General features: G+C 33.2%; 2 protein-coding genes across 6 annotated transcripts in view; one reads left to right on the top strand and one right to left on the bottom strand.

Annotated features, from left to right (window-relative positions):
* Positions 1–904: 904 nt before the first annotated feature.
* LOC111388648 (GDSL esterase/lipase At1g71691-like) lies at positions 905–3,678 on the top strand. 2 transcript variants are annotated; one of them, XM_023013407.1, is made up of 4 exons: positions 905–1,054; positions 1,859–2,098; positions 2,444–2,693; positions 3,301–3,678. In XM_023013407.1, the coding sequence occupies exons 1-4, from the start codon at positions 920–922 to the stop codon at positions 3,519–3,521; spliced, it is 846 nt and encodes a 281-aa protein (XP_022869175.1). In that variant the 5' UTR covers positions 905–919; the 3' UTR covers positions 3,522–3,678. The 2 variants fall into 2 exon arrangements, with proteins under 2 accessions (XP_022869175.1, XP_022869176.1); XM_023013408.1 differs by lacking the exon at positions 905–1,054 and having other exon boundaries at positions 2,008–2,098; positions 2,176–2,693.
* Positions 3,679–23,171: 19,493 nt separating this feature from the next.
* Positions 23,172–23,630, bottom strand: part of LOC111388644 — a 5,904-nt gene continuing 5,445 nt past the window's right edge. For all 4 annotated transcript variants that reach the window (XM_023013399.1, XM_023013397.1, XM_023013398.1 and 1 more), the window contains one exon: positions 23,172–23,480. In XM_023013399.1, coding sequence (XP_022869167.1) covers positions 23,407–23,480 — 74 coding nt within the window. In that variant the 3' untranslated portion in view covers positions 23,172–23,406. The remainder of the gene's footprint in view (positions 23,481–23,630) is intronic.

Genomic DNA, 23,630 nt, shown 5'->3' with positions numbered 1-23,630 from the left:
AAAATGAGTTTGGAAAAAAGAAAAGAAAGAATTTTTCTATAACGGTAGACAAACGGGGTCTTAGTTACGATATGACCAAGTAAATCTTCTGCCACCCTATATAAACCCTCCTCAAGTCTTAGTTCTTACCACCAATCAAACACTCTCAACTCTCTCTCTCTCTCTCTCACACACACACACACGCACACTGTTACAATTACAATATGGCTGAGTATTTTAGGTTTTATGGCTTTTGTGTGTTAAGTTTTTTACTGTTGAGTAGTGGGGCAGCTGGTGAGGAAGATGCATTTGCTTTTTTGGGTCTAGTACGGTCTGATCTAGCTTCGAACATACCATAAGTTCATGTTAGGTATGTCATATTGGACATTATTAAAAATTATAATGAACAAGATTATTGTATGTTTGGCAAGGTGGGTTAATTTTTTTTTCTTAAATATTTTTTAGTATGATATAATAGTGCTTACTAAACATGCTGCAAAACAAACTTGCATGCTTATGACCGAATTCCAAACTTGAAATCTCGAAACGAAGTTGAATCACTTGTCCTTGATTTGCTTGCTTTCTACACTTCTTTTACCCATTTCTTGGTCAGAAACTCGATCACCAAGAAAGGAGTTTGATATTTACAATCCAAGAATCAAATTTGAGATGTTCTTCTTCCGAAATCCAAGAACCCGAATTTGCATTATTTCTCATGATATTGGTGTAGAGGAAGTTGTATATGAAAGTTACGAGTTGTGCGAGGTTTGAGTTTCAAATTCAATTTCCAACTCCTCCCCCCTCCCCAAAACCCATTTTTATCGGGGTCAACCGACATGGACGATCCCTATTTTTCCATCACATACCTTTTGTCATGCATTTTTTTGCTTTCACTTGTTGGGAACTTGGAAACAAGGGGCTAACTGTTGTCTTGTTATACATGAATGCAGCTGAATTGCTTGGACTTCCTTTAATTCCTGCATACACTGAAGCTAGATCTGGTGATCAAATGAGATATGGAATTAATTATGCCTCTGCCGCTGCCGGTATTCTTGACATTACAGGCAGAAACTTTGTGAGTACATTTAATTTTATGTTTTTCCCATTCTGGGAAATGACGGATCTTGGTAAAACATGTCATAAAAGAAGATCGTAAACTAAAGTCGACATCGTCTGGTCGTAATTATTAAGGATCTTGTTTATATCTTTTAGTACATCTAGCAATGAAAGGTTACATGTCAATCTAAGTAATCTTATATATATATGTTGTCCACCATTTATATCCTTTGCGGCTGCAAGATAACCTTGTAGAACCACAGATAATATCTGTTAGTTTTTTTGAATAAAAGCAGTGAAGAAGTAGAGTAATAGTTAATTGAGCCAACTTTGGTTTGTCAATTGTCTTGCCTTTGAAGGCAGACTATAAGGATGTTTGGTGGGGATTAAAATTAGATTTTTAGTAGATTGTGATAGAAGTTTTTGAAATGTGTGGTTGAAAAATTGTGGGATCTATGGAAGATGTGGTTAATACTGATTGTTTAACTTTGACTTAAACTCAAATCAGATTTTAATCAAAACAAAACATTGGCTATATTGGTCTCAGTGCAGTGGCTTGAACAGACTAAAAAAAGGAAAATTTGAATGAAAAACTAAAATAATTAATACATTCGACATATGGATCCTTCTTAATCCACCATTGGATGATGGGGAGACGATTGAGGTTGACCCGACTCACCACAAAACCCTGGTTCAATTCAGCTTGGGCAGGCTGGACAGTTGGACTTTTGAAGTCCTCGTTAAAAGGATAGCTCAAATACTTATATATTATTTATTTATTTTGTCTTTAATCGATGTGACTAAACAATAAATTCATCATCAGGTTGGTCGGATTCCATTCAACCAGCAAATCCAAAACTTCGAGAACACGCTCGATCAAATCACAGACAATCTTGGTGCCCCGGATGTGGCTCAGGCTCTTGCTAGGTGTATATTTTTTGTTGGAATGGGAAGCAATGACTACCTCAACAATTACCTTATGCCTAATTATCCTACTAAGAATCAGTATAATGCTCAACAATATGCAGATCTTTTGGTTCACCAGTACTCGCAACAACTCACGGTATTATTTGAAATCTAACATTGAAATTCGCACCACTTGTTGTCATCATATTTAATAAAAAATTAATTTTTTAACAGATAAATAGATGGAATCCTTCTATTGAACATGTTAGAAACATGGGATGTAGGGGTGGAGCTAGCACGTGATGAGCCATGGCGGCCACCCGTGCTGGTTTCGCCAAAATTTTTGCCATATTTTGGGTGGCCATCAAGCGACCACGCGCACTCGTCTGACTTTATCCTACCTCACTCGAATTCTTGGATCCATCACTTGAGAAGCAATGGCTCAATTTTTCTCTTGTTTTTATTATCTCAATTCTCGACTTATGTTTTGAAAAAAATGCAGAGACTATACAATCTTGGAGCTCGAAAATTTGTGATTGCAGGGCTTGGATTGATGGGTTGCATCCCTAGCATTCTTGCCCAAAGTTCAGATGGTATGTGCTCACAGGAAGTGAATCAACTTATTCTTCCATTCAACACTAACACAAAGGCCATGATCAACCAGCTTAGCGCTAATCTGCCGGGCTCTAAATTTTCTTATATTGACATTCAAAATATGTTTCAAGATCTTCTGGCCAATGCTAGATCATATGGTACGTAAATTATGTTTTGTGTGTGTGTGTGTGTGTGTCTCCTTTGAGTTCGTGTCTTTAAGAATTTGGCTTATTTTAATCATTTATGAAGAATGTGTAGTTAAATGTAAGTTCAAATATTATTTCTATTGAGATTTTCAACAAAAGTTTATTTCTATTGAGATTTTCAACAAAAGTTAACCATTTAACTCTTGGTGGAGCAACGAAGTTACAAAACTGGTAGGTTGGGACAAAATCACGAATATATATAAGGTTGGAGATGAATCTTGCAATTTTTCTGTTGGAATTTGCTAGGAATTTTGTTCTCGCTCATCGATGTCCATTTATATGAACAATCATGCAACAGTACTAGATGTGTTGACAGAAAGATTGATATAATATTACATGATGTTCTATGATTGTACAGTTTAAAACCTAGACATCTTTCTTATCCAATAATTTACTGCCATCTACACTTCTATCATTGCATCTGTCAAAATCCTTCTGGTAAAGTGGCATAATCCTTATATGGAATTGTATAATTTCCAAGTAAAAAGTTACCGTCCCATGTTATTTAATCCACCTCACAAAATAGAGCGACTACTTGAACTTCAACGTTATGTTGCAGGATTCGGTGTTGCAAATCGCGGGTGCTGTGGAATAGGGAGAAACGGAGGGCAGATAACTTGTCTTCCCTTCCAAATGCCATGTCTAGACAGGAACATGTACATATTCTGGGATGCATTTCACCCAACAGCAGCAGTAAATATCTTGTTTGGAAGGAATGCTTTCAATGGAAACCAGAATATGGTCTATCCCATTAACATAGAGCAACTTGCCAAACTATGATTTTCCAGCCAAATATGCCACTAAACCTTGCATTTTTCTCAAGTCTGCTAGAAACTGTACTTCTTAAATCTGAATGCGTAAAACTCGTTGAAGTGTCTGTTTTGTCACTGGTGAGATTGTAGGAATTTTTATCTATTTTTTATTACGTGGATTCTTAGCACATGTTTGGTTCAACTAAAAAAATTGCACTAAAATTTAAGTTAAAGTCAACAATTAATTTTAACAATACATTTTATGGAATTTGCAACTTTTCAAACACACACAGGTTCCATCAATATTTCTAATAAATAATTGAGTTTTGTCTCAACCAAACATGTTCTTACTATATTGCCGCACAAGAGATGAAGCTTGAAAAGTTGTAAAGTTATTTCTTAATTCCAGTAAATGTGTGTACAGTAAATTATAACTGAGTTGAAATTAATTTGTTTTTCTTTAATATTCCTTCAATATTTTGTCGGTAACTTGAGATTTTTTTTTAATTTTTTTTTGTAATATTATAATTGCTATTTTATTCCTAAACAATTTTTTCCCTTCATTTACACCTATATTTTAATTGCTTTATTTATTAACGAAATTTTCCTCAGTAAATTAAACTTATTAAAATATTTACTATTTTAATACTACTAATTGGAAAATTGTCCATCATCTTAAATTTATTTTACACTAATTTGAACTCTATAGGTTCTTAATATTTTACAGTGCAAGAACAGTTACATCTTGTAGTTATATTAACTTTAGTATTTGTTTGATTGCGAAGATGAAATTTGGATGGAAAAAAAATGAATTCCAAGGAATTGAATTGCATAGAAATTGTTTTCCTGAGAATTGTAAATTATTGTGTTTGATTGGTATAATTTTTCACGTGAAAAATGTTGAAATAAGTGTTTTTTGGTGTTCGTTTGACTTTGTTTTATATGAAAATTGTCAATTAAAAGGATAAAATTTACTGGTATTGGGGATGAAATTTGTTTACATTACCAATCAAAAAAAAATCAAGAAAATCATCCATCTTTTGATATTCGTTTGACTTTGTTTTATATGAAAATTGTCAATTAAAGAGAAATATTTTTTTTTACAATAATTCTTAGAATTTGTTGGAACAAAAAAAAATGAAAAATGAAAACAGCGACTGGACTGGAATTGGAATTCCAATTCAAGGAAAATGTGGAATTCAGCTGAGGTAGCAAAAAAAGTGGAAAATTAATTCTAGGTAAAAAAAAAAAATGCTATCAAACAATGCAAAAGTGGAAGTTGGAATTGATTTCCCATTTTCTAGAGAAAATTTTGACTTATCAAACATACCCTTAGTCGAAACCTGAAATTAAGGTTTTTCTTAATTGAAATTCGTAACAATGCTTACGACCAAGTGTAATTCATAATCATAGTTTGTAAACAGAGAAATTTACAAAATTCATCACATTTAGGACAATTTGCATACTATGTGTTACACACTGTATTTTACTTATTGAAATAAAAACATATTTTGAAAGAAAAAAATAGAAGTATTTGCAATTTTACGATTTTATATAGCTAACAGACCAAAATACCATTAGTTAAACACATCAAAAACATTATATACCGTTTGATTAATTATTTTAGCATTCTTTAAACTTTAATTACTAAAGGCTTATGATAAATTATTAAATGTTATTTTTTCTTTAAATGATGGTCTTTATTGTGACGCTTACAAAATTTATCATTTTCATTTTCTTACCGAGATAAAGATCATGAGAATAATCTCCCCAAGGACGTGTTTTGAACAAAAACTAAGAGTGCATATGAATAAGATGTCTTATGCTTTGAAAATAGGATATTTCATGAATGCGACACTATGTACGAGACCTAGTGCATGTTTGGTAGCAATTTTTCACCACAAATAATCAATTTTGACCGTTATTTCACTATTATAACCATCATTTTTGACTTCTTTCACTCACAAATGAAATTCACTTTTCTCTCTAACAGTTAAAAAATTAATTTTTATAATCAACTTTTTATTAGTGGATCTGCAATATTATCCATTATGCGAACTCATTCCTTCTTTACATCATATCTTTATATTATCTCTCTCTGATGAGATAATACCGCCTTAACTCATGTTTGGATCATTGATCAGACCTTGATTCCTTCTCTTGTGCAATGACTATATTGCTAACACAATATAAAGGCATATGATCAACAAAGTTAGAACTAATTCAAGTTCATTAATGAATTTTTTGATCGAGACCACAACTCTTTGCGTTTCTGAAGCAATGATGTATTAGGCTTTTGCTATTGAATCTACGGTTGTTTCATGTTTGGAGCCTTTCCAACTAACCGCATTATAATCAAGAGTAAATCATATCTTGATTGAGATTTGCTATCATTCTAGTCTGACTAAAAGTAGCATCAGTGTATTCATGAATTCTTAGTTCATTTTTTTCGTACAAAATCTTCTCAAGATTTTATTTAGGTAGATTGGGATGAGTTAAGCAATCTTCTGAATCTGCCTCTATAGTTCAAGTTGCTTCTTCCATATCTACCATGGAGATATTATCAACGATTGAAATATAGGGATGTTGTTTTCTATTAATGTGTTATCTACATGTAATACCGAGGACAGGACAATGCTACCACTATTTTCTTGTAAACACACGAATCTTCTTCATTTTTTAAATCAAATCTTTTGACTTTCTCATCAAGCTGAATATTTCAGCTTCAAGAGACTTGCTTCAATCCATAGATGATTAATCAAATTTGCATACCTTGTAAGCATACTTGGATACAAAATTTTTGAATTGTGATATGTACACTTCCTCTTGCAAGTTCCTCTTAAGGATCACAGTCTTGACATCCATTTACAGTAACTCATAGTCATGGTATGTATCTATTGCAAACAAAATTCGAATGGACCTAAGTGTGACTATAGGCTAGAAGGTTTCATCAAAGTCAACTCCTTGTCTTTACTTATAACCATTTTCCATTAGCCTCGCCTTGTATGTATGAATGTTTCCATCCATGTCGACCTTTTCATGTAAACATATTTACAACCTATGGGATCCATCCCATTAGATTGGTCGATCAAGGTCTAAACCTTGTTTTTCATATAAACGTCTCATCATAATAATTATACATCTAACATGCAAATAAACATATATATATGGATTTATATATACTCATCGTAACAATCATATATATTTTATTTTACATTTTTCAGGCAAATAAACATATATATAACATAATATAATAATGTGGACAATTATGAATTTTTACTATCTAATCTTTTCGAGTCATAAGAAAAACTAGTTGATCAATTCCTACGGGGTATTGCATCGACTCATACAATACTCCATCTCCGTGGTCTCCTCATCTTCTTGTTTCTTCAATTAGTCAAACTGCATCCTGTATCCTATACTAGTTAGCATGCAGGCCGAGAATAATTACAACGGACTCGCAGATCCAAAATAAATAAGAACTCGTAGGCCCATAAAACAACAAGAATAAAACTAACATTCAATACCTTCATATGGTCGAGTCCATAATCATCTACCAATAAAACTTTCATCATGTAAATGCATTGCTATAATTATATGCATAAATATTTTAAGTTTCTAAGGTCATCTAAACTAATTTAGACAAATGGATCGGAACAAATGAATACTAATTAATCAAATTAATCAATTAATCTAATTAGCGGATTTATTTAATTAAAATCAAATTTTAATTAAATACCAAATTAGATTCTAACTTTAATTCCACAATTATAGGGCGGAATTATTTCATTAAAATCAAATTTTAATTAAATAACAAATTAGAGTCCAACTCTAATTTCAAAACTTAAGGTGGTTGAATTTAATTAAAATTAAATTTTAATTAAATAACAAAATTAGAGTCCAACTCTAATTCCAAGATTTAGGGCGAACTTATTTAATTAAAATTTAATTTTAATTAAATATCAAATTAGAGTCCAACTCTAATTTCAAGAAAAATTTTAGGGCAAAATAATTTAATTAAAATCTAATTATGATTAAATGTCAAATTAGGGAGGGTGGATAATTTAATTAAAATCAAATTTTAATTAAATATCAAATTAGAATCCAACTCTAATTTAAATTGGATTAACATTTTAATTCAGGATAAAGCTCCTAAATAAATAAAATTATGTTTAGAGTCAAAATTTAATATTTAAGTTAAAATTCAATTTTAACAAAAATATGAAAAGTCGTCAATTTTAAATAAAATTTTGAACGGGTCAAAATTAATTTCTCATTAAAATTGACAATATAGGTCAAACCTTTTCAAATCAATTTTAAAAAATACTTATTAAAATTGCATTCAAAATCCACTTGAAAAATATTGCATTCTGACCCCTTTCAAATTTATAAGCAAACACTTTCAACTTTGAAAATTGCAGAATAGGTCCTCCATTTAAAAATTGAAAAATGACCCTTACTACTTAATCGCAGACGGGGCCCCACAATTGCATAAGTTGCGTGATAGGCCCCCACCCCTAAAACACTCAGTCTGACTAAAACCCTAAATTTCTTTTTCTTACGGCATCTGACACTGCATCTGTCTATTTTTTATGCGCCTATGGCACACCTCAACGATTGCCACAGCATCGTGACTGTTGTAACGATATCGTCGAGTACTAGCAGTGTAGCTATCAGTGCTATTGCGATTTTGCAGCTGATGCTACAACAAAATGCAGCAGCGTTCGCTGCACCATGCCCAAGTATTGTTGCTATAATGCATGCTGCCACCACGACTGATGGCGGCTATCGCCACCTCGCTTGTAACCTTTCCAATCTGACTTTTTACCCAACACTTATTTTCTATTTAAAATAGATTTTAGAAGATGAAAGTAATTTTCTTTAAAAGCTATAAACATGAAAAATAAACAATTAACCAATGTTTGTTTCCAGAGATCTAAAACAATTTCTAACAAACACAAAGAATGCTTTGTACCATTGTTGAGAATTTATTTAATCATGCACTGCGGAATTTAAACAAAATTTCATTTCCCCATCAAGGATCTGCTTTGTATTTATATAGAAACTGTGATATAAATTATAACTTTGTTGAATTCTGCAAATTCCTTTGTTTTTCTTGAACTCCAACAATCACGATATGCAATCCACAACTGTCCAATTATTTAGTTTCCAATGAAAATTCACACGGGGAACAAAATTGAGAGAACTAAGGTTTTTCTTTCTTGTGCTAACATGAATAAAAATTTTCTTTTATGAATTTTTCAAACCCTAACAATCTATTAATGTAAGTCCAAGTATATTTGACCCGTCTCTTTACTTAATCCGATATTTAATTAATTAAATTTGGTCCATGAATCAATTAATTCAAGCGTATTGATAAGTAACCCAATTAATTAATTATCCACACTTGTTAATTAATTAATTGTTAAATCTCATTCTTCTAGTTCTCCTTTAGTGTGTGACCCATTAGATTTCTAATAATGAACGACATGAATTATTATTTTGATCAAATTAAAATCGATAAATTAAAACACCCATTTTAATTTATTACTTATTCACATTTGTCATCCAAGATTGATATCTAGCAATGTGTTATGGCAATACATATAACGAAAAATATCATGTGGTATTATAAAATCAAACTTTTTTTGTTTAATGTGAAATTATAATCATTTCGTCAATATGTCCAATCAATTAAGAGATATGGACATATGTCAATCTCAATTATCGATCATATTTTTCATTTCACTATTAAGTCAATGTAAGTAGAAAACTCCTTTTCAACTTATGAACACACCTTGACCATAAATATCGTTATCAACTTAACTGAATAAAATGTAGATCATAATATCTTACTATCTAAGAGTGATAAATCATCTATTGATAATTCATAACTTTTATATGATTCTTGATATACCCAAAAGACACCATATTAGCAACCATTGGAAGATCAATATCCAATATCATCAAAGTATGACTATCCTCATAAAAGGCACTATGATAACCTCAAGTCAAAGGACCAATTTTCACTACCGAACATTAGAGGTTAACTACTGACAATCAGATAGTTATCAATTTGGAATCATCCAACGGGTCTCCTATATTTTGTTCTATAACAAAACATCCACATGTTCATTTAAGTATTATCACAATTTAGCTTGTGAGATCAGCTACTTATTTCACAGTAAGAACTGTCACACATGATGATTTATCCTTAATAACGATATCTGTATTTCATTATTACTTACGACCATAGATGATTTAAAATTCAGTCATATGTAATTTGTATCTCATAATCACAACTCTTTGTGATCAACAAATTACTAAAACTTGAATATACGAACTCTATTATTTGATTCAATTGAGTATTAATTAAATAACAGATCTGCTATAAAATTGCATCAATTATATATTAAAAGTGTTTATATCCAAAGTTGATTGAACTTGGGGTATAACAATGGTAGTTGTATGTTCTTGATTCTGTTGCAAATGCATATATATTGCACAAGTTAAATGCTTGCTTCAATCAATAACCCTCGTATCACATTTAATGGTTACCTACAAACATTTTTCGTCTACATTACTATTATTATTATTATAGCATAAGAATTTTCATCAAATAATTATAATTGTAAAATTAAGTTTTTTTTTTTTAATTATCACCGATGTAACAATATTTGGATTCATTAAAACAATTAACGGAATTTGTACAATAATTATTAGTCACTTATCAAGATTAAGAAATCAAAGAAATTTAACATTTTGTGGGAATTGAGGAGTCTTTGCTATTCAATCCATTGTATCAAACATTACCTACCATGGTCTTTTACCTTCTAAGTCATTAGGAGAGATACAAGACGCTCGAGAAGCATTATGCATGGAATGACTAGCTAGATAATTATTCTAATTCCATGAAAATAATCTCAATAAGAACGAAACAACTAAAACTAAAAAGAACAGACAACCTAAATTAGTATAACTTAATGATTGAAAATGAGCTATTTTTTGTGGCATTCTAACTTATTATTATTCATCATGAGAAGGGATTAGAGCATGGCATATGACTTGGATTTTGAGCTGTATGATTTCTTGGTAAGCAATATATTTGCTACTTCAGTTGGATGAAATGCGTCCCAGAACAAGTACTTGCTTCGACATCACATGATGTATGAAGAGGAAGACATGGTATCCGTCCATAATGGACGCATTGCTTTTTCCTATTGCACAACATCCCTTTCGACCTCTTCAAATCCTGCATGTTTTTACAAGAAATAAACTGGTCAATTCTTGGAGAAAAAGTTGAAGCTTAACTTGTAAAAATTGTCAATTGTTGATATTTTCTTTAATTGCACACTTTTACACGAGTCCAGTGAATTCACGATCTGTTTTAGAGAGGATATTATCATAAGTTTTTGCGTTGAGCACTAGGTCTTTGCTACTTTCATAGGAATCTAGATAAACAAACTTTGCTTCGGGCAGCTGAGAATCAATCCAATCAATTTCTTGAGGCCTGCTTTGATAAGGACAATGGCTTAATCTCTTCATTGCATCTAGCTCATATGGTATGCACCCCATCGCAACCACCTTGTGAGCACCCCACTTGTATAAATCCTGAAAAATCAATGCCATATTTATGAGAATTTAGGCACTTGTAATTGATTCAATGTGCCAGGAGTACTGAGAATTTATGGGTCGTAGAGACGGTCAAAAGGTCCGAAAGGCCTAAGGATGACTTTGACAGACTAAGGGTGAATTTAATCCAGTTTAGGTCGATGTTTTGGGTTTGACCGATAAATACCATTTTTCCAGATAGAAACAAACTTCCTAGCTAAACTACGGCGAGACCAAAATCCACAATTTAGGTTGTCAAACGGGTTGTGCCTGTTTTTATCTTGTTTTTATATTTTAATAATCAATATGGCTTTGATATAAAGTGTTGACCCCAAAAAGTGTTGTCAACAGATGTCGGACCCACCATCGTACACGTGAGCGAATTTCTTACACGCTAAGACACATGGACGGTCTAGAACAAACGAATCAGAGGCGTGGGAGTAGCTCAACGACGCGGGACAAGAACGTTCGGAATCCGACGGGATGTTCTTAATCCGATTGTACAATAATTACCAATCGGTACTCATTAGTGTGCATGTAAATATGTATGAACTCATTTGTGTTGCAAAATAATAAGAGAGGATTGAGTAAAGTATGTTTTCTTGTACTAATTCTTGCATTAGCCCTTCAATGTTATACAAGGAAAGTATTTATAGTGTTACATGTGAAATGGCAACCCTTAGATGAGGTGGCACGTGGCCTCATCTCCTTAATTCAAACATCTAATCCTAGGCATCATCCTTGGCTTGCTAGTTTGCTGCGCATTTATTATTTGTGTAGAACCCACATGCTAGTTATAAGACTTGATATATGTACTCATGATAAACGTTCCATCAGTCATTCAAATAATTTATGTAGAAGATTTTTTGGGAGAGGTGATCATGGAAGACATTCCTTCATGGTTCGGAGGCTTCTGCCACTCACGTAGTATTTCCGCTTCAAGGCTTCGGCTATCTTTGCAGGCGTCGGTATATGGGCCTCGACATATGGAGTTCAGCTACTTTAACAGGTCTCGGTATATGGGCCTGGGTATGAAGGGCCTCGACCATGCATGTCACCTTGGTTGGAGTGCCACGTGGTTCGGATTGAATGAGTCATAGGCTCAAGTAAGTTGGCTAAGTATGACAACACGTAACATAAAGAATGTTAGGGCTTCCTCATTGAACATATTAAATTGAATAAAGTTATATGTCTTCAAGAGTCTCTATATTTTTCCACAGATTTTCGTATTTGATTTTTTATATGTAATTGAAATAAAAAGTGCAAAAATGTAACAATAGAACATCGAGTTTAAGCTGAATAATAATAATAATAATAATAATAATAATAATAATAATAATAATAATAATAATAATAATAATAATAATAATAATAATGACTACAATTAATTGTCTGGAATAATCTTGAAGTAGAGCATCAGCATAAGCTTTTGGAATAAATTGGGAAGAAGTTGAATAGGAATCAGTCATGAAATAATTGTTGAGATAGTCATTGCTTCCCATTCCTGAGTAAAAATGCATTAGCGGAGATAAGTCCCCAATGCATTCAAATCTCCTCTGAAATATCTACTCAACTCTTGGACTGATCTTACATAGCTTTCAACCTGCTGGTTCATCGACATGTGATCCCCCTGCAGTGTACATATATTATTCATTTATTTATACGTTTTGACTGTGTGTGTATATAAAAAGAAAAGTGATCCGCTAAGTGGTACATCAATCCATCAATTAATAACAAAACTCAAGACCCGTCCAATAGGTGAATATATGGGCCGTGGGCAACATTAATTTCGTAAACTACTTCCAACGGTCCACGTTGTTTTCGGGTCGAGCATTTAAATTTGGTTGTTGATAATCAATTCGCCCATCGATAGAGGCCTGTGAAATATAATTGAACCGTTTGACATTATCATAAAGGATTTATTATGTATTGAAACTTAACAAATCTCTATTGTAATACCCAATCAACCTGCAAGCAATCAAAACACAAGGTTTATACTAACATAATTAAGGCAACCAAATAAAATTGGAATCATAGATCTTATCCCCTTTTCGGACCCAAAAAACATCGATACTTGCCCTATGTACTCACCTGGGCTAAGGTAAAAAATCTCCTAAGTAAAGCGAGCAATCATAGAAATCAATTCAAAGCACATAAACACCCGATGAAGTTATAACATAAGATAACATACAGATATTTTCAAATATGTTCAAAGAACTCAGACTAACTCTAAGTTAATTAATCAAATGGCCAAACACATGTACAACATAGTACGCACCCGAAGGGTTTACCCAGTGCGTACCCGAAGGGTAACGGCTGCGGGTTCCCTACTCATCCAAAAAAAAATAATAATAAAAAAAATCAAATGGCCAAATGTATGTACAACACATGGTATAAATAATCCCTCAAAAAGAATTCACCACACTTACTCTATCTCATTCCATGTTGCTCGCACCTCGAACACACATACCTCTTCTTATCTCCCACCATACTCACTAATCTGGTTACTGACTCATGTCTGGCTAGTAAATCATAATAGATCCTAAGTTCATGGAATAATCCTCTATCTCTACCTCACTTCTCTCAACTCAAGTGAATAATGAGTCTCCACCTAATATAAATGTCACACTCACACTCCACTTGTAGAAGGTCTTGACAGATAGAGGATTCCAACATTTAATTATCTCTCCATTCGTGATCCAAATGTCATCTCTACACATCCACGATATAAATCACCAATGTACCCTTGAGCATCTATACTCCACATTATCAAAAGATATACTCACTACGGCAAAATTGACATCTTTGACAACCATAAAGGTTAGGGCTCAGTTTAAATCGACCTACGCACAACAATGTTACTCCAATACTAATACTCAAAAAAGTCCACAAAGAATTTATCCCCGAAAGGGAAGAATGAAGGTGGCACTCAAAATGAGAATAGAAGAAAGAATCGGTTACTTTACTACACTCGCAAAAGAGACTTACAAAGAGGAAGAAGATAACATACACATGACTGCCACATTATATCTTACAAACCACACAGGCTCACAAAGATGAAGGAGAAAAACGACTGTCCCTCATTCTTCTCACCACTACACCTTCTAACACTACTCACAAAGTAAAACGAGTATGCCATAAATCTCAACTTACTATGTATACAAACACATAATAGGCTTGACGTGGTATAAATCACCATAAGGTTCGATAGGAGATAGAAATATACCGCTATACACTATGTAAATCTTTAAGTGCTTATAAAGATTCATGCATTTTTGTATATTCGCATCAGTCATAGAAATATAGTCAGATCGTCTATGAGAATAAGTTCAACATTACTCGAGAGAGATTGTTAAATAAAATAGGAACATTGATTCGTTAAAATTCAACCATATTGTCAAAGTGTAAAACTAATTTTAAAAAGGATTATTGCACGAGAATTCACAATCCTAGTACGTTTATCATTCATTAAAGACATAAACTTGCATTTAAACACCACTTGCATCTAATTTAGTTAATTTATTCATAATTGCATACATAATTTATTTTAATTATAATTTCACCAAAACAAATACATTCTCATCATTTTTGTTTTGGTTAAGGTCAAGCTAATAAAAATTGAACTAAATCAATCTTTGTAGGACGATACTTGGATTCACATCCACTTTATTACTTGTTAACAAATTGTACACTTGCGAGTGGTTTAAATTGAAATATACCTTTTCACAACACTCTTAATGAACCCTACTCGGGTCTTAACTAGATCCGGTGGCAATATTCGCCTCACTTCTCTCCTCTCCTCTTCTTTTCTTCTATTATCCTTCTTAGAACAGTCTCTCAACATGTTCAAAGTTAAAACATCTCATACTTTTTGTCTTAGACTTACATTTGCCATCAATAGTTTTATAAAAAACTTTTATTTTTGCCAAATTGAAAATTACATTTTTTTTTCATTAGAAAAACACAACTCAAAATGTGTTGTCATTTTACCAAAAATGCACAAAACATAAAATGCAATCAACAATGATCACGAGCAAAGTATAGACACAATTCACACAGAATGGTCAAACGAACCTTACTAAACTCACATGTAATTCTAATACTGAAGAAACAAATTGGCAACAAATTTACGAAAAATGTAAGATAAGTAATTAATAAATAATTTTTAGACCTAACAATAGGCAATGTTTACCCTACATGGTAACCCCAAACCTAATATGATGACTTCTAATGTGAAAAGCAAATGACTATCCCACACGATAGCGGTAACTATAATAATAAAGGGGAAAGAACAAGATATCAATTGGACCAAATCTGTGGGTCCGTAAATAAGGAGAGATGTAAATTGACCACTTTAAGATCCCCATTATTTTTCCTAAAGCTTCCATCAATTGTGACAGCCAATCAACAACACTCGACACTCGAACATCCAGGGGCAAAATCGTCCAAATTTCACCGTATTGCTCAAAACAGGAAATCGACATCATTGTAGGGTCTACAATACCTACTAAAACAAACTACATGAAGAAGTCACCTCCTTAAATCGTTGGACGAGCCTTCACGCTAATCGTCAGAGTCTGAGCGTATGGTTCATGCCTCGTTGTCGAACCTCACGTGTCATGTCGGCCACCTTAGCACGCATCCACATATAGATTACGATTTTGGCCTCTATTTCCTCAATCGGCCTGTGGTTTGCCAAAAATGTTAAAATAGATCCTACAGAAATGAAACAAAACTTGATAGTTTCTTAAGGAAGGCTCGGCTCGTGCTCGTGGCTCATTTGTAACCAGCCGAGCTTCTTCAATATCAGCGGAAGTAGTAGCTGCAGAGGGTATCCGATTAACATTTGTACCCATTCGTTCCACATATAATCATATATTTTACATAATGTTTGTTCTAAATTCCTATAGGTGATATATATATTAAAATTTAAGGCTTTTGAAATTGATCAATTTCATATTTAATTCTGATAAATTATATCGAGATCCATTACGCATGTTAAAGGAAATAACATAGACAAGTTTTTCCAATATTTTCTAAACTTTAATTCCATAGTATATATAATTGCACTAAAATCAGAGTCGTTTTTTATATTTATGAAATGTTCTTGTAATTATATAAAAGCGTCCAAACACCATACAACTAATGTGATAGTAAACACATTTGTGGATGCATAAAAAGATGTCAAAATTTTTTTAACTTTCAAAGTCAAAAGCCAATTGGAATCATTCAACATAGAATCATCATCGTTTCTAATGTGCTTATTATTATAAAAGTCAGTTATTAAATGTTCAAAATTGTTGCATGATTTTAATAATAAGTCGAGTTTCATCTACGGTCTACGTCGCTAACAAATGTTCTAGCATTCGTCACTCCAACTTCGACACAATAATCTTCAAATACTTGTTTTCGACTAGGGGAGATCGTGATATATATTAGTGTGTTCCTAATCCTTTGAAATTCATCTTTTATATGTTTTAAATCATCTTGCACAATTAAATTCAAAATATAGCACACACAACGAATATGAAACAAATACTCACCAAAATTAGGTTGCAGTACCTTATACAATTTATCTACAACAACTTTATTAACAATAGCATTATTGAAAGTAAAAGAACGAATTTTACTCTCGCAACAATTTTATCTAATAACACTCATAATAGCATTATATATATTATAACGTTGAGAAGAAACTCAATAATTCTAAAAGTAGTAATTTTTTTATGCATACACTAAAGTGGATCTATATATTATGCAGTTGCAGCTATACACTCTTTTATTAATCCCTTCCCATATATACGAATTTAAATATATAATACCCCTATATTTTTGCAAATTCATAATTAATTGTTTTTTTGAACCAATGAAATATTGTATTGTATCTGAGCGTAAAAATTTTCGACTTATCCCAACGTACCATAGTTGTAGATATTCTTTTATAAACGAGACAAAGTGTTAGTTGTCCGCTATTGCCAGAGGTAACTCAACATCGGCAATAAGTTTCACCATTTTGGTTAGTTTCTCCTTCGAATACATCCACGTAGACATAGGCGAAGTCGTAGAATCGACGTCTGGACTGTCAAATTGTAATTGTGTTTGACTGACTGGAAGAAGTCCATGTTTCGCTGCACATTCTTTGTAGTGGTGGTTGAGGTAGGTGGTATCAATTCCTTGTTGTCATGTCAATCTTTGTTGACAATATTTACATACTGCTTTAAATTCAGCGACTCCATTGACAACTTTACCTAATGAAATCAACTTAAAGTGATCCCAACATTTTGCTTCTTTTTTCCCTTTCGTTTCCCCTCACATCCAGAATGTTTAATTCAACTTCTTCCTCTTCATGTTTCTCTTCGGGAGCGTCAACATCATCAAAATCAATTTGATCATTGCTTCTATGAACACCTAAATCTGGAATATCTTCAGGTATATGTATGTCATTTAAACTGAAAAATTCATTTCGAAATTGACTTTGCGGTATCATAGGCGATTCGTCTCCCATACCGATCAAACCCTCAACAAATGAGTGTGGATCCATTTGTTAGCGATGAAATTGAAATGTAGTAACTAGTAAGTATGAATGCAAAACTGCAAAAGTATAAATGTAAAACAAATAAATGTAGACTTGAGAGAGATTATATAATTGAGAGTAGAGTTGAGAGATTGTGTAAATGTAATTGAGAGTTGAGAGAGATTATTTGTTGTGAAGATGAAAATAGGGGTGTATGGATATTTATAGAAAAAAATTTGTGGCCATTTTTTGTCACTGTTCCTACACGAGCCACGAGCTAGCCACGAGCCCAGTTTTGATGAGCTGAGCCCGATTTTGATGAGCCGAGCGGCCAAGTTGACGAGCCGCTCGGCTTAATTGCCATCCCTACAGTTTCTTCCCTATTTTTTGCCCCTTTTCCAGATCGATTTCAGCTTATTTCTTCTCGATTCTCCCAAATTTTTATAAATTTCTCAACACAAACTTTGATACTAATTATTGTGAAAGTTAGCTCCAAGATCTTCGATTTAGTGATTTTTGGACTCAGTTTTACGTTACGTTTCTCTGCCAAAACCAATCTAAACTGCTCAACACACATCCTATAGATTAACCTCTGTTCTTCTCAATCTAACCTACAAATGACAAGAAAGTGGTGATGAATAAATAGGCCTAGACTGAAAAGTCATCCAATAGCTTAATATAAAGGCTTTGAGCAAAATTAATTTCTTAAATTACTTCCAACGTTTTATATTGTTTTCGGGTCAAGATTTTAGACTTTGATAATCGACTCACCCATTGACCGAAACCTGTGAAATATAATCGAATCGTTTAACATCATTGCCCGATATCTATCGGGTATCAAAACTTCTCGGTTGATCTTCATATCTTGTTTATTTATAAGTTTTACTTGGTAGTAAGCCTTTTATTACAAATTTTTTGGAAAATTTTTTGGGGATATAGTTTTAATATAACTTACATTTGTAACATTTATCCATCTCACGATTCCTATCAACCGATTCATTGAGCATAAAAAGTTAGAAAAATCAGGTTGAAGCCATGTTTATCCACCGTTTCAGTAATCAATTAGGCCATGGAAAAGGGAATTTGACTGGTTAAAGATCCCTTATCTAGGTCTATACCTTCTAAATAAACATGAATTAAATGAAGTTTTCTTAGTTATATATGAGGGAATTTCATTTTACCAAATTGCTTCCTGTTTCATCCCTGATTCCAGCTGCTTCCGTTGCATAATTTGTCCCCTCGAAGCAATGCTTCACCACTGGTTCTTTCGAATGGTGGAATGTAGGCCTGAAACCCTAAAAGTTGAGCTCTAGAATAACACAATAAAGCAATCCACAGTTCCATAATCTTGAATTTCATGATAAAATTTACTTGTTTTGAGCTTCCCCGATCATGTCGAAGAATAAATAAGTTCGTTTACGGGAATAACAATTTATACTTTTACATGAAATGCTTGAAGAAAGTGAAATACTTCAAGTTACCTAGAATATCTACATAAGTCCGGCCATTAGTAAAGCGGCCAGTGGCTCCTTCCGGGAAGTCAATTCTGTAAGGTCCTTAGTTGGCCCGGGCAAGAGTGAGTATTTCATTGAAGTATGATGATATTCCTGTTGGGGACGTAGTTTTTGCTGACTCATTTTGCAGCGTATGATGATATTCCTGTTGATTTTTTCTTCATCCTTTTCCTCTAGCTTTCTTCTGTTTTTGTGACACTGACAATTTATTACACTTTGGACAATCAAATTAGAATAGTATTAGGGCAATGATTTGTTTGAAGCATGTAACAACACGAAAATAAAAGGGTTTGTGTTTCTCTTTTTTGTGTCGTATATATGTGTTGACAGTCTTGTACACTATGATTACATAGAAATAAAGGAAGCTTGTATGTGAAATCCTTTTTCCTTGGATGGAGTAATGGTTACTACTTTCCTGTATCTATATATTTTTTGAATTTGTTACCATGTCTCATGTTACATAGTATATTCTTAAATTTGTTGAACTGGTTCATCTAGGTGTCAGAGAAACGATATTTTTTTTCTTTTATTATACATGTCTTTAAACACACTCCTTTCGAATTCATTTTCTGATTAAAGACCTTATATGCGAAAATTTCAAAATAGATTTAAATTGCTTTCTAACATAAATTTGCTGAGAAACTAAAGGCTGAGACTTTACTGTGGCCCTGGACGTAAGGGGTGCCAAATGGCGTCCCCCTATTGGTGGGGGGCCTGTTCCTGCAAGCCCCTCACCTATAGGGGGCGCTGACGTCCAAGCACCCCTCTTTTTTTAATAAAATTCTGTGTCTTATATATAATGTGGTCCTCGTAATGCATATTTATAGAGTACATGTCCTTATTAAATAGAGCATGTCTTCTTAGCTGTACTTCATGAGGTGATATCTCGTGAGAATTGAACATCTAGGACTATGCCCATAATTGGAATGTGCTTTGAAGATATGTAAGCCTACTGTTGAAGATAAGATTGATTCAATATCGACCATTTTTCCTCTCTTCAAATACTTATATGAAATGTATAGTCGATATAGTATTAGAGTATTTGAGTAAGACACAATATCTAGGTTCAAGTTTGTATGTATTTTAAAGACAAGATTCAAATAAATACACGTGATTTTTCTCTAATGACTTGAGAGCATCGCCAATGCAACATGTGAATTATTGTAAGAGTGGCAAATAAAATGGGATGGAAAGAAGAGCATCTCCAATGGGATTGTGGATTTTACTAATTGTAAGCCTCATGTACACAAGAGAGGATGTAAAAGGAGAGTGGAGATAAATTACAAAAAATTAAATGGCACCTCTCCAATTGAGACACATTATAAAAACTTAGGCACACACTCTAAAGATGGACATCCTTTACCTTTTTAATTATCGTGTAAGCATTTTGGATTAATGTGACATACATAGTAAATTCATGACCCCATTAAAAATGCTCTAAGGTTTTAGATGAGATGATTAAAACATTCAATGAGATCAAACTCATTGATATTGATTTATCAACTTCTACTCCATTTGAACAAAACTAAAGAGAATGCTTCATGTATAGAGAAGAAAGGGTCAGTTAAATTTTTGTCTAAAAAGACAATTGGACTGCTTTGATCTAATTTATTTGGTAGGGATTCTTCATAACTCTAAAAATACTCCAAATAATTCTTTTTGCATGCAGGCGCATAACTCATTCATATTTTTTAATCACACATTCTTCGAAAAATCACTTTTTACAAAATCTATTCTAAAAAAATCTACATTAAATAAGCTCTAATTTGATTCTGTCCATTGGCTACCATTACTTCAAGAAGATAGATAATACATTGTGTTACAGTATGAGACAACTTGATACCATCACCATAACATACGATTAATACACTGCCTGTCGATGCCACCACGCAAAATACAAGTAACACATTATGTTAGTCGTCTAAAATACATCACACCACTGTTGCCAGCACTAGCATTGCCACAACAAAATACGAGTAATGTTATCCATTTGAAACAACCCCGTTGCAAGAAAACACAAATGACATATATGTTACCCATATGAAACAAATCCACATCGCTACTTACCACCACCACAAAACACGAGTAACAAATTATGTTACTATTTTAAAACCACTGGATGACTCCACTCCCACCAGGTACCACAAAACACGAGTAACATATATGCTACCTGTTTGAAACACTACAACCAGAAAACCATAGTAATACATGTTACTCATATGAAACTACCTCTCATCCGTTGAAAATCAAGAATAGGTCTGGTGGGAGAGAAAATAGGGGGAATAAATATTGAGAAGGGATGCAACCACAATCTTTTAGTTTTTAAATTAATTATGATTATGATTATAAAATTAATGCGGCACATTCATAGAAAAATATGATTTACCTGAGGTCTAGTATTTGTAGTGGCAATTTAACCACTCAAACTTATTGGATAGAATTATAGAAAAAATTTTAAGTCGCAACCTGAATCTATTGCCTTTGTAGTAAGTTGGTTTGAAATCAATGAAAAAGTCCAAACTCTAGTTATAGCTACACAATGAGTCTCTAAAAAAGAAAGCCTTCAAATCTCCATTAAATAACTATTTGCCATTTGACAATTTAAAACAGACTTTTCACTACATCCTCTGGAGTTGATTGAGTTGCATCCGCTGCCTCATTTGAGATCTAAAGAATATATAAGAATCAAGTTTTTGGCAAAGGGGAAGATTGAATCTTGAAAGACTAATTTCTCAGATGAATTATCAAAAGGAAGGACAGGAACCCTCCCAGCTCTGACTTTGATTGACTTGCCCACACAGTGTCTTTTTTTGAGAAAAGAGGTCAAGGGGCTTCCTTCCCCCACCGGCACCACCAATGAACCCATCACCTAGGATATTTTCCAACAAATGGTCCACTTATTGATGGGCGAACGACGGGGACTGAACCCGCAACATCTACTAGACAATTATAAAGAATAATACCCTTTATAGCTGCTAGAGAGGGGATGAAGTAAAACAATTATAAAGTCTATTCTTGTTTATATACTTTTTCTTTGTTTTCCTAAAAGTAGAAACTGATTGTAAGTAAGAGGGATAGACTAAAACTAACATGATCAACTATCATAAGATTTGCATTGGGGAAAGGCATCACCAACTAGGATCCTAAGTTTGCTTCATTGTAGGGCTTTCTCCTAGAGTGTAATTCTTAGTCTCGTGGTTGGGATCAAATTTCTTTGCAAGTCCCAGAATAACGTTTAAGTAATGCCCTTGGTTTTATGTGGTCATTTTTGAATAACCATGTTACATAACAACTGGGCCCCAGGGACAAGTGCGAACCTCTTCTCTGGCTGGTGATTTTGTAGTCAGCGAAGTTCACCCTCGGGATTCTTTTTCCCTTCTGAACTTTCCAATAGCATCATTAAGTGAAACTATTTTTGGTCTATGCAGTTTTTAAGGATCTAGTGACTTTAAATTTTACAATCGAAGCTAACATCAAATTTATTAAGAATATGCTAATGTTGTGTTAGTTCTCTGGGACAGTGGACAGTAGAGTAATGAATAGTTTACTCGGGGCATTGGGACATTAGTCTGCAAGTCAAATGCCTAAATACTGTACATATAGCGAAACTGCTAAAAAACACATAAAGGCAAATGGTCCTGTCAAGTGCATGTAACCTCATAATTGACTTGTCTAGTGCAAACAAATTTGTGGGCTATTCTGAAATGTTACCTTTTGCCAATTGCAATAATATTAGTGCTTTATGTACCAGAATATATTGGAATTACCGTATCTGCAACTACATGAAATTGATCCTTTTGAATCCATTTATCATACTAACAAGTGTTTCTCTAAATTTAGGAGGATGTTAAGCAGATCTAGGAACATATTGAATAAGGAAAACAAATTACTAATATAATCTTGAGAAAATTGTGGCATTAGTCCTCAACATTTTTCATTTGTAGCAACTTTGATCGCCAACCTTTAAATCTAAACATATAAATCCTCAACCTTTCAGTTCAGTTGTGGTCATTGTGTACCGTTTCCATCCAGCTTAACATTAAAACTGCACGAGGCATTAACATTGTACAATTTCGAAGAGTCGGAATATAATTTCACGATATTAAACAAAAACGAATGTTTCTGGCAGAAGTTACAGAAATTGATTTATGTAATACTTCTTCTGAATTCATATGCCAGGACAACTATGGAATACAATCTTTCTTCCATCAATACAAGATATTAGAAGTTCTCAAACGAACACATTAAATGTTCTATGGAATTAAATAAATTACCTAGCGGACTTTTCGAACTTTTTCTTCTTGACCTATTCCAAGAGATTTCTGTGCATTCGCTATACCTTCAGGATCTGCCCAAACAGAAACAGAAAATAGAGGGAAAAGAATCATTAGAAAGCAGAAACTTTCCGTGCAGAGAAGAATAGCGAATGCAATTCATTCTTCTGTAATTCATGAATGACATTGCTAGAAATATAACAGTTCCCACAACTACCGTCCCC

The sequence above is a fragment of the Olea europaea genome, unplaced genomic scaffold (genome assembly GCF_002742605.1).
Source record: "Olea europaea var. sylvestris unplaced genomic scaffold, O_europaea_v1 scaffold512, whole genome shotgun sequence".
Classification (NCBI taxonomy): domain Eukaryota; kingdom Viridiplantae; phylum Streptophyta; class Magnoliopsida; order Lamiales; family Oleaceae; genus Olea; species Olea europaea.
Note: the sequence above shows the minus strand (reverse complement) of the source record. Positions and strands in the feature narration are given on the sequence as shown.

Bases quoted from the DNA above. Each gene is read 5' to 3' on its own strand.
- LOC111388648 (XM_023013407.1), top strand. From the start codon at position 920: ATGAATGCAGCTGAATTGCTTGGACTTCCTTTAATTCCTGCATACACT. The intron at 1,055-1,858 runs GTGAGTACATTT...ATTCATCATCAG, and splicing joins ACATTACAGGCAGAAACTTT to GTTGGTCGGATTCCATTCAA. The intron at 2,694-3,300 runs GTACGTAAATTA...GTTATGTTGCAG, and splicing joins GGCCAATGCTAGATCATATG to GATTCGGTGTTGCAAATCGC.